Source organism: Antrostomus carolinensis, unplaced genomic scaffold, assembly GCF_000700745.2.
Source record: "Antrostomus carolinensis isolate BGI_N321 unplaced genomic scaffold, ASM70074v2 scaffold24790, whole genome shotgun sequence".
NCBI classification, from domain to species: domain Eukaryota; kingdom Metazoa; phylum Chordata; class Aves; order Caprimulgiformes; family Caprimulgidae; genus Antrostomus; species Antrostomus carolinensis.
In genome coordinates, this window is record NW_010289443.1 from 43165 (window position 1) to 55849 (window position 12685).

The following is a 12685-nucleotide window of genomic DNA, read 5'->3' on the forward strand; positions in this document are numbered from 1 at the left end:
AGAGACGGAGAGTGAAATTTGAAACTAGTATTTCTTTCAGAGAAGCAGAAATTAGAAATAGCACTTCTTACTAGAATAAGTACATGTGTTTTGCATTGGTGTATTATTTTTGCTTCTCCTGAAAACACTTTACATGAAGATTTCCAGAAAATCACTTGCCATCTTGGAACAGCTTTGTTGCAGGCAGGCAGTGGGTGACCGGCTTGAGCAGTGACACCATGCTCCAGGTGAGCACATCCAGTCAGCAGCTCCCCACGTTTCATAAGAAAGTTCATGCCACGGCCAGCATACCCCAGGCAGGGAGACAGCTGGCCCAGGACCACAGTGAGCTTGCAAAGGCTGTCCCCTCCAGCTGGTGGCAGGGTGAGCAGGAAAGCCAACCTCCCATGCCAGGGTCGATGCCCTAGGTCCTGTGCACCTCCACCTCCTCCTCCATGCAGAGCCATACTTTGCACGTTTTCCTCTGATGAGAAAAGACTAGTAACACAGCTGTACTTCTCTCTCACCCAGCTGACACCCTCCTTCATGCAATGATGATCTTCTCTGATAGGCAGTCAGTTTTCACTTGACTTTGATCGATTAACCCAGGAGTTGGGTTCCTGCTGGTGAAGACCGACTGTGGGTCTTCCCAGAGGTTTGCCAAGGCCACGGCTGCCCTGCCTGGCTTCTGGAGGCGCAGCTTTACAGCTGCAGCTCTGGTCCTGCGACCCGGGGTGAGCAGCCAAGCCTCTTCTGATTGATCACACCCCTTCTGTTGGTGCTGCAGCTACAAGTGCTCCCCAGCCTTTTAGCTTTGCATAGAAGATACAAACATCTGGACAAATACCACCAATAAAGACGTGAGACTTTGGTCCCGGAATATTAGGTACAGGTATACATTTCAGCCAAAAAACCCATCCCAAAAAAAGTGGGCTTTTTCCAAAGAGGACCCCAAACACTAAGTACAACATTTTTCCAGCAGCTCAAAAATGTAAATGTTAGATATTAAAATTCAGCTTTGACTCTGAAATATTTAGATTTTCAATAAGAATAGTTTCTTTGACAGTAGAAACTACCTTGTCTTCTCCATTTTTCATACAATCTTTCCAACGTAGAGCTCCTAGCTCACAAGACTGAGTGTGAAAAACAGTAAATTAATAAAGAACATCTGTCCCCAACTTGAAAGAACATCTGTTCCCTTCCTGGTGTAGTATTTATGGCTTTAGTTTGGATCATTAATACCAAATATAGAAGCTGCTTCCTTAATTCCATATGCTGAAGCAGCATGTAGGTATGATCTACATTCCCACAACTTTATTTCTAAAATGCTGGCTTCTGTAACATTCTTGAAAAAATTGTATCTTTCTGTTCAACCAGAAATTAGTTAGATTTTTCATAATGTCTTTATCAGTTTACTTGTACATTAAATACACAATACTCAAGGGATTTACAGGTGAAAGTTTGCTGAAATTTACAGTTCAAGATACAGTCTTCTATGGCATTAATATCTATCTGAATTAAAAAGACAACTGTCAGTAAGATCTATACCATGCAATAAAAATAGATTCAGTTAAGCATTTTCCTTTTGATGTTAAATTGAAGGTCTTCATAGTTCAGTCATCTTTCCGTATTAAAAATAAAATGCATCTAAAAATAAGAACCTTGGAGCATTTTGTTTGGATTTTACAAACTTGTATTTAAAATGTCTGTCTGTTCATCCTCACAACATACATACACTATTTTACACTTACAAAAAATGGAAGTAAGAAACCTTAGAAATAACAACAGAATGAAATCACCTGGACAACCGTATTTTTGTATTTATTGCTTCTTAAATCTACTAGTAAAGAATTCTGTTATTTCACTTGTAATTTCAACCATTGATAAAACCCATTCTTTACTGCTTCTTAGCTAATCTCATTTTACACACCAATATTCTCCTGGGCACATTTTCCTTCATTCACCTTAATCTTTAAATCCTTCTAAAGCAGAGAGGAGGCCAGGAAAACAAATAGGAAATAAGCAAATGAAAAAAATATCATGCTGTAGTTAAAAGTTAAAAAACTAAAGGTGGGTCTTATGAGACAAGAGTTTTATTTTTGGCTCCTTCAACCTTTCAGTGTCACCTTAGCCAACCTGCAACTTCCCTGTACCTCAATTTTCTTAGCTGTGAAGTGGAAAACGTTATTTTAACCACAGAGCCCCACAGTGCACTGGAAATATGAATGCATTAGTATCTGTCAAGTATTTCAAAGATATTGAGTTGAAGGTATTATTTCAGAAAGTGACAAAATTATTTCACGATTTTCCTATAAACCTGCCTTCGCTAATTCTGTCTCTTGTTTTTATTATTTTTTGTCTATTGTAGATAAAGGATCTCTGATACTAACACCTTTTAAATGACTGTCTGCTGCATATCAATCCTAATCCTGCAATAAATTGTTATATCTCACAAAATAATGTTACAAGGCAGAATCTCAACAATCACGGTAGCTTTACTTCAAACTTACTACTCAGTCATTACAAAGACCTTACATTTAAATTATCTTGTGTTTCAGAAAAAAAATAATAAAAATAGTAAGAGCCCTCAGACCACAGGACCAAAGAATCCAGAAAGACTTTCAAAATTAAGTCTGGGTTCAGCATCTCTGGGAAAGAACTTCTCCTGACAGCCTTTGTGAATAATTTTTCCAAGTCTCTGAGACTGTAAAGGATTCTCTCCTTCCATCACAGCCCACTGGGGTGCCCCCCACGTGGGCCATGACTAGGTTTATCCTACCAGAAAGCTTATTCTGATTCATTACCAGTTTTTCTCCCAGAGGCAGACACAGCCTGGAGCTTTCTCCAGAGCTCTAAAGAGGCACCCGCCCACTACCTCCCAGAACGACAGACCTCTCCTATCTCGGGGTGCACAGCAGGTTCAGCCCTGTGGAGAGAGCACACGTCAGCATTGGGGTGATGCCTGACCCAACTCTTCTTCTGCAAGGAGCAGTGTGGGCAGCAGCACTCCCCACACCTCCCTGCCCACCACTCCTGGGAGATGCTTTCAGCCCCTGTTCCTGGCTTGGGGCAGGGTCCAGGGCACTGGACACCATGGCGAGAGGCTTTATGGACCACAGTGGCTAAAGCAACATAAGTCGCTGGCTGGAGCAATAAATAGCAACAGCTTCTGAGCTGGCAGTCTGGGATATGCTTGCATCTAGTACCTAAAGCTTCTCTGCTGCCTGGAGAATTATGAATCCTAAAGACCTGACATTTTAACGAACTTAGCTATGTTCCCTTTTAACCTCCAAAGCTCTTCCCTGAAAATATTTTCCTTTTTCCCCACCATGATTTCAGGGGTGAATGAAGAGCTCGATGCCTTCAACAGGACTCCACCTACTGATTTTGGTTCCGAAGTCCTTAGGCTTTGCCTGCATGGTGTCAATTCTATTTTAAAGGTTCACAAGTTTGCAGGCTCAGAATTCAACATCCACAGTCAAAGATGACTCAGACTACTCAATCCTTTCTGTATTTTTTTTTCCTTTTTTTTAGGAAAACAAACCATCTCACAACCTTCTGTATTACCTTTTTGGCAGTTACGATTTATCCAACCAGGAGTCAAACTTTCAAAGTTGGACAACCAACTGGAGAGTTGGATGAACAAACATATTCCAGTGGGGAACCTAAATTGGTTAGACTCATTGCTTATATTAGGATTTTCCCCTCTTAAGTTGCAAACAGTCTGCTAGGGAACTGTGAATGAAGGTACATGCTGGCCTTGAGACAAATCCACCCACATTAAGTGAATTTAAATCAGTGCTTCCTCCAGGAAACAGTGTTGTATTACAAGCATATTTGATTCTGGTTTAGAGAATCGATTAAACCCATTTAGTAGTTCAAAGGAGAACAGATTTAAACTGATGTGCTCATTGTTTTAACAAACACTGATTGGTATCCAATGCAAAGATTAACATGCTTGATGACTCCCATGTAAAAGTTTAGTGAAAACAGCGGCCATAGTAAAGACGGAAACTTCAGATCTCATCATTTTCTCAAAATAGCTTCAGATTTCAGATTTTAAATTGAGGCTAAAAATAGCCTTATCCCAACATTTCTGAAAAAAAATAAGGTTCATGAAAGCAATACCACAAGTAAGGTCTCAATAGCATGTTGGCCTCTCTCTTCAGGGCCATAAAAATACCCATCAATCTCATCGTGAAGAACATACCTAAAATCCTTTCAAAAAAATCACAGCATCAAAGAGGTCTTTATGGACATCTGTCTACTATAGCATCCAGTAAACATGCAGATTCATACAGTAGCATGCACACAGCAACAAAAGGGTTAAGATAAACAATATCCTCAAAGCCATTCCGATGATTGCTCTTGATTATTCTGTTTGTGAGAAGTATTCTAGCTGGAAAGCAGGACTGGTATCAGCTCAGAAGTTGTTGATCTGACAAAAACCAAAGGAACCTGCAAACTGCAAGGAGGAATTTGCTAGATAAAATATGGAGCAGAAGGCTTGTGTTAAGAACCAATTGGATCTCCTGTATTTCCCATAAAAAATTATTTTACCTTTAATTTCAAAAGGGCTTTGGGGAAAAAGACTGAAGGAAATATTGTTCACTTTAGCAAAGCACGTATTGCAAAAAATAAATTTAAAAATCTATTTTTGGTCCAGAATTGTTGAAGAAATCCCTGATTAGCCTCTTAATGGGGTGAGTCCAATTTTGTGAGAATGATCACCAGAGGGAGTCATTGACTTTCCCATTAAAGTCAAAGGGAATTTTACATACATCAGGAGTGCAGAATTTGGGGGCAGAGCTGAGAAAGACTCCAAACAGACTGGAGTTCAGGGAGTAACAAAAACCACCGTTTTATGGATTTCATCTGAATCCATCTTTTCCTTTGGAGTCCCAAAGGATGACTGCTATATTCTATGGTGAAAGTTAGAGCAAAGGCACTGAAGTCATTCATTCAGTGGGTATATGCTCCTGCAAAAAATAATCTCAGCACTTAATTGGCTTTAAAGTGGTTTGGAGTGGTGTAAGTACTAACTGCTCAGTTTTCTCTATTTGGATATGCTGCATATCACAGTCCTTTTGGAAATGCAATTTTTAACAGCCCAAAGAAAATCTCTAGGTGCCATATGAGAGTGTGTCATACCTCTTGGGAATATCAGGACCTCAAACAGGAAAGAAGTGAAAAGGGAATTGCTAGCATGTTGGTGTTTTTTTGTTTTTTTTTTTTATTTCTGCAGTTTTAGCGACTAAAAGAAGATGTGAGAATAGGGATTCGTGAACCAAGTGATAAAATGAACTAAGTAGACGAACCAGTCTACTCAGCCATGAGCAAGTGGGCATTTCATGCTGACACCTATATTTCATGACCTTCAAATAAATGTTTTTGCATTAGGAATTGGGCTTTTCCTTGTTCAACTTCAGCTCAACCTTGTTACTGCCACAAAAGCCCAGCACACTTCAGTTTGAAAACAAGCCCATTTACTAGGCAACATTCCCCTTAATTCTGTACAATAAAATTATACAGCAGAAAATGAGGAGACTAAAAAAAGGCAAGGAAACAGCCCCACCCAATCAAATGCAATTTCACTTCCCTAGAAATGTCTTCTGAAGAAATGGAATTCAATTTGTTGCTGTGTTCCCAGGTAATGGCAGCACCTTGTTTTGCTTGTTTATTTAATTACTTCTTCTTGTTCATGCACTTAGCTGAGAGACTGCAGCCTTTTCTTCATCATGTTAACCGTAACACAGTTATTTGCACAGCTGGTTCCATTTTGAGGCTGGATTTTGGATAGAGGCTCTATTTTGGGCTGTGGCAAGCAGAGAACTGCTGGGAAGCCTCACGCCAGGCAGCCTGCAGCAACCTGCTCCTTCATGGAGAGGGTCGCTCCAGGATCTCAGCAGTGGCTGCCCATCTGCTTCCGATGGCAAATCAAAGGCTTGTTTCCAACATGCACTCCAAAGCACTGTGTGGCTTAAGACCTGGCTGTCTTTCATCATTTGTACCACCAAAAACCAGCTCAGTTCATCCTAAAGCATTTTGCCAACAGGCTGTCCAAGCTTAACTCTACTGCCTTTTAGAATGGTACAAGACATCACTCTGGTCAACGTATGCTTGATTTAAAATTATCAGTACTCTTACTGTGGTTGGGTGAAAAAAATTAGAGATGGAGGCTACTTTAGGTTTTCCTTCATTAACAATTTGATTTAACATCGAGGCTAGCGCTGTTGTCATGTTCAAATGATTTGTTGCACGGTTAAATCTCCTTTTTTTTTTTTTTTTTTTTTTTACACACTCAAGATATATGCCCCGATCACAAAGTTTATCAGAATGCTGACCCTCTCCATTAATAAACGCAGCAATCACACCCCTCCCAGGTCCTTTGAGTTTCTGTCAGTGAACTGATGTCAGCTTATTTTTATCAAGGTTGCTCAGAAACTGAGGAATCTGCACCTTCTTACAGGAGCAAGAGGCAGAATCAGTGCCAGTGGGAGCCTGCATCCTCTAGTGTGCAGGAGGCACCTTCATCTCAGCCTCCAGGCACTTAAACACCCTCAAAACTCTACCTCTTGGGAGAAACTGCATACCACCTTACACTACTTGAAATATAGAGAACTGGAACAGGTAGTTTGGAAAAATTGTCAATCTTTGCAGTTTACAGTTCAGCCTTCATATATGACCTGCTATGGTTTAGTTCTGTAACCAACTGTAGCAAGGCACAGCCTTTTAATAGCATCGTTTTAACCCTACCTGTGCCATCTGCCTCTCCAGCTTTGACCGGGGAATATCATCAAAATAGTTTTCATTTCTTCTTCTCCTTGCATCGCCCTGCATGATAATGTGGGGAACGTCCAGGGAGCCACCAGTAGTGAAAGTGCTTTGGCTAAGTGATGGAGACAACTGAGGAGGAGTGTGGTTACCACTGGGTTCCTGGACAGAGAGGAGAAAAATACAGCATAATAAGAACAGCATATAGCTGACTTCAAACCACACATTTAAAAGTGCATTTGAATTATTCATATTAAAAAAAAAATAGGGAACAATTCCTGAAATAGAGGTTACTGCAGATGAACTTTTGAGATTTGCCACCTAAGGTGCAGAGCCCATGTGGAAGGAAAAATAATTCACTATTTACATGAACTAGTGGCAAATTCCCTCTCCAAAACCTCCTTGTGTAATATATACTCGCTTCTAGGACTGCTGGAGAGATAAAATAGTGAGCTACTTCTTGTTAAGGCCTAAATAAAGCCATGATTTAGGACTAGTTATTTGTAAGATGAAATACATTCTCACCACTTCTGAGCAGCCACTCTGAGCAGTGAAAGTGATTTGAAAGTGATCTGAACTCTAGCAACATCTCTGGCTGGAAAAAAGAAATGCACGAACGTTTACAAAATTTAGACATTTTGTTTGCAATTTTTATAGGTCTCACAGAACATACATTTAACTTGAAGCACTGGATATCAGAAACAAGCTAAATAACAATTCCTAGAATGCATGAAAGAGTACAAATATTTTACCAGCCTTTTGTTTTAATCTGTGCTGAACTGTGACCTTGTATCAGTCAGTGTGCAAGTACCACAGCAAATTGATACATGAACTCTGTCTAGTAAACAGCTAAACATATCCTCCTGATCATGCATTTTACCTGGATTTGCCACCCCACTGCTCACAGCCACCGTATGTATATTTGGAAATACCTATTCTCATGCACACCATATCACTTGGTCAAACATCAATGGCAAACACTGGTGCCCATCTCCACCATTCAACACTGTCTTGGAGATTACAACCAGCAGGAGCAGAGCTAGAGCATACTGGCCCGCCAGTCTGCACACATGCCACCCCAGTGCAGACCGTAAAACACTGTTACAGCAACTGGATGGGGAAACGTGCACCTCTCTCATGATGTAGGTTACTGGGCTCAATTCATCTCACACTAGAGATTTCTCTGATAGTAAATTCAAAGTTCTTTGGAGGCAGAATGTACCCAGGAGTGTTTGCACAGCACAGACCTCGTCTAAATTACCTACTGATGCAATACTATATTTCAATACTGAACAACAAGAAGGGACCTGAAGACATTAGAGGAAGCGAAGACTTGCTCCAGTGTGCATGAGGGTAAAAAACCTGCCTTTTTTTTTTAAAGAAAGAATTAAAGTGGATATTTCATGTATGATTATGTTGAAGCAAACCTAGTTCTGAAAAACATCAAGGTACTTTACTCCACGCTGTTAAGAAACAAGACCTAGTGTAAGAAATCAAAGCACTGTAATCTCTTCCAAATGGAAAGGAAATTGCAATTCTCTGTATGAGTTCAAGTGATAGTAACTTCTGATGTTAATATTTGAAATGTAGGTGTCTACATGACATTATTCCTTGCATTCACAATAATGGGTTAGTATTTTCCACATTGGTTGACTAAAATTGGGGATATATACTTGTTTAACAATTTTTAATTAACTGAGATTTTTTTTTTTTTAATTATTCTTGAGCTTTCCTGTGATCTGAGACAAGCACTTGACATTTCCCAGGGCAATGAAAGGAGTGTTTTCCTCTTAGGAATAGACTTTTTCCCTCCTTCACAAAAATCCACCTACATTTGGCCCAATTAAAAGCTTCTGAAAAGCTGTAGCCTGCACACACTCAGAAGTTTTGGTGAGGCATACTCTCTAAAACCTACCCTCCACGAGCCCAACTCTGTCCAGGTAGTGCACACACCTCTGCCTTGAAAATAACCTGAGTACAGGGCACCAAAGAAGACCCTTTCTAGTGACTGTTACCTCCTGCTCCAGCCAGGTAGGTAACCTCTCTCTACTGCAAATCACGATTCACCCACTGTCAGTAGACTGATCAGGCCATCCGTGCATCAAAGTGACAGATGACTGTGCAATGGACATACAGGTTCCAGCTCTCATTGAGCTGTTCATATTTCATCAAACTGCATATAAAGAGGAAATTCACTTGGAGATCTGTATCAGAAGATTGCTGGCAAGGCAATACAGACAAGAATTACAAAGTCAAGAAATAGAAGAATTATGGTGCCTCTGCATTATGGAACAGTATGTAATTGTATGATTTTATGCTATTTTCTCAAAGTTGTCCTTCACAGCACAGATGGATCCTCAACTGTGCAGCATGTTGTCATATACTCAGCACTGTGTTATCATTAGTTATCATGTAGTCAGTATTTTAGTCTCACCTCATTTCGTAGCCCTAAACCTCTTCCCTAAACTCTATTCAAATCCTGCTCTGAAGACAGGATGACTAATGTCATCATTTCCACGATGCTTGTGAGTGTTTTACAAATGTCAATAAATTTATTTTCACCACAACTTGTGACTTGTGGCATTTTAAAATCACCACTTTAGTGTGGAGTACCTGGGACACACAAAGGTTAAAAAATATCGGTCACTTTGGATGCCCAACTACAAATCTATTGCCTGATTTTCCAAGTGTCGGTATTCAAAACTCTTCTTCTATTGATCTAATTTGCAGCACTGTGTGCTCAGCACTTGTATAAATCAGACTCCAGACTCCAGTCAAATATGCAGAATGTCGGTAACATACAATTAGTGACTGTTTATGAGGCAATTGCCTAAATAATTTACCAAGCATTATCTTGTGGCAAAAGCAGGTGTAAATCTGTATTTTCATAGCTACAGCTATTCCTTTAATCATTAATCTCTCTCCCATTCTTCCTTCATTCCTCCTCTTCACTCCATACTCACATCCTCATCTCCTTAACAAATCTGCAGACCAGGCACGGATGCCCATGCAGGTGCTGTCACGTCCTCAGGACTGTTAGTCACTAGGTATTCATATCATGTTTCCACCCTGTTGTGAATGCATGGATACATGCCCTGCAGGGATGCCTGATCATATATTCCACTATCAAAATCTGCTTCATTCCCATGTCTCAGTCCTGGTGGTCACATAAAGCTGGAACAACACCAGTCAGGGCTGGAAGGGAGCTTAAGAGATCCTTCCCCAGGCTGTCTAGGTGCACCTCATGCCCCATAGATGTTTGTCTAACCAGTTCCTAAAAACAGGAATTCTTTCTGGTGAATTAATACTTGTGTTAAACTAAACGTTGCTTCTCCGAATTTCCAGACTAAATTGTTGTTCCTTCAATTTAAACTCCAGCCTCCAGTGCTGACCAGGTGAAGATGGGGTTCCATGAATAAGAAGGAAACTGACCCTGTAATTAAAGATTATAATGCACTGAATGAAGGAAAGCGAGATTGTAGAGGTAACCTGAGATCCAGTATTTTCTAACTTTCAAGTATATGACTTTTAAATCAAAATAACTTTTCCTTAGTACACAGTAATTGTGAGAATAACATATTTTGTGAATATTTTAAATATTTGTTGCTTTTCCTCAATATTTAACCATTATTTCCTTTAAAATATTTTTAAAAGCTAATATAAAAAGAGTCAAAAAAGATGAAGTGCTAGCCATGGTTAGGTTGACCTTGGGACCTGAAAAGTAGACTCTTCAAATAACAAACTATCTTTTCCACTCATCTAGAGCAACCTGATCTAGTGGAAGATGTCCCTCCCTGCTCATGGCAGGGGGCTTGAACTAGACGATCTTTAAGGTCCCTTCCAACCCAAACCATTCTATGATTCCATATAAATCGACCTTCTAGTAGCAGCAGACAGTTTATTTAAACCAATTTTCAAGATAAAAATTATTGCAAACTGCAGACTGAATACTATGTCCTCGTTTCCTGTGAAAAGGCATAGTAGCAGCTGATGGGAAAGAAAACCTTAATCCTAACTCATGTCCTCCTCTTTAGGATTCTCTGTGAAGACTCCAATACCACGAGCTGATGAATGATTTAGTACTTGCCCGCATCAGTAGCTCTAGCTGTGGAGCAGTAGACTACTTTTTATCATTTTGACTGCAGATGGAGGACATCCAGTTTTCTCTTCGCTATTAACTGAGAATACACAGTCCTAACAAATAACATGGGCTGTGGAAACTTTCCCACCTGCTGAAGAGGAACTAATTCCCCAATGCAGAGCACTAAAAGTATTGAGCAAAAAATGTGCGACTTTCAAATGATTCCTCTTTCCTGGGAGTGTTTTAACACCTGCCATGCATCAGGAATCATTCACATAATACATAAAAAATAAAATACAAGAAAAATATCCACACATTTGTGCAAGGTGCCTTAGACCTTTTTCAACATGGCATTAGCAATAGGTTGTATTGGAGGGTGGGGGGGTGGGGTGGTTTAAAATATCTACACATGGCATCCAAGAATAAGCAGGGTGAAAACAGGCTGGTCACAGAAATTATAAGTGTATGTAAAGATAAGCCCTCATTCTGTCTTTCTGTATTACTCTTTACACCAGGAAATTTAACCTTGGAGCATGGACACTCTCTGACATTTGGAAATTTAGTCCCAAATGAGATTCCAGTCAGAAATGCAGCTCCATGAAAATAATCAGATCCAATCAAATGCAAAAGGTGTGACCTAAAATATCAGAATAAAAAGTGCTGAGATGAACTCCCTTGGAAAGAACACAGTAGGAATGGGTCATCAAACCACAACCTCGTAAGGGTAACAGACAGCAAGGAAGTAAATGCATTGGATAGAGAAACCAAGTGAAGGTGGTGTAAGGAGATTAAATCTGGTCAAGTATGGAAAAACCCCAGAGACATTGCAACAAGATTTCTGAAAGAAGAAATATAAATGAATATTAAAAACACTACAAAACTTTTGATACACAGAAACATCTTAATGGCATTTGTATCTCAACAATTTTAATAGGCTCTCTTTAAAGAAAGCACAAAACATATGTCTGAAAAGTAAGTGCAAGCATTTGAAAACGTGAAAGGAAAATGGTAACGCTCCCTCTGTAATATCAGTCAGCTGGGCTGGGATTCCTGTGGGCAAATGTAGATGTGCAGCTTGTACACACCTGGCCCTAAGCTAGTTCCCTGAGCAAAGAAGATAAACTGGTACTTCCAAGATAGTGCTTATCTCATCCTAAGGTAGACATTTGAAACGGGTCAGATGAATCACCCTGTAAAAATGTCAGTTTATCTCTGCTGGCTATACAAGAAGCTGTGACTGAGCAGGTCAGCCTAAGACATCTACACTGTAAACTTCTGAAGTGAGGTAAACTGAACCCCACTTGAAGCGAACACTATTTTCATGTGAATGTTATAAAATGCTTGCTGACTTTTTGAGAAATGCAAAAAAATTTTCATGGGGACTCACCCTGAGGGTTATTGACCGAGGTGGTTTCTGAGGAGGATCTTCGTGAAGCCTGTCTCCCAAAGATGCCAGAACGCGCTTCCGGTGGCCAATCAAGCTAATTTTTAAGACCTGAAATAATAACAAAAATACCTAATTAAAAAGAACACATTGCAATCACTAAACGAAGATCCATTCAGAGTGAAGTCATTTTCTCTTTAAACCTTTTAACAAGCTACTCCACTACACAGGCTAAGCAGACAGAGAGCAGTGCAAGAAAAACAATCATCAGAGAAAATGAGAATCGAGATCAAACAGAGGAAAAACCCTGTAAAATGAAGGAAGAAACCAAAGCAAGTATAGATGTGGAAAACTGAAAAAAAAAAAAAAAGAGTAAGGAGGAAAGGAAAATGAATCAGGAAGAGAAGGTAACAGAGTGGGAGCAAAAACAAGGGAAGGGGAGGAGGAGACTGGAGAAGGAAATGTAG

The 12685-nt window shown here is 39.9% G+C and overlaps 1 protein-coding gene across 1 annotated transcript in view; it reads right to left on the reverse strand.

Moving 5' to 3' along the window:
- LOC104526916 (ankyrin repeat and sterile alpha motif domain-containing protein 1B) overlaps positions 1-12333 on the reverse strand; it is a 50442-nt gene extending 38109 nt beyond the window's left edge. Inside the window, exons 1-2 of the mRNA XM_029085614.1 lie at positions 12222-12333; positions 6736-6915 (exon numbers count right to left, since the gene is read on the reverse strand). Of these exons, the coding sequence (XP_028941447.1) occupies positions 6736-6819 (84 nt within the window). The 5' untranslated portion in view covers positions 6820-6915; positions 12222-12333. The remainder of the gene's footprint in view (positions 1-6735; positions 6916-12221) is intronic.
- Positions 12334-12685: the final 352 nt, after the last annotated feature.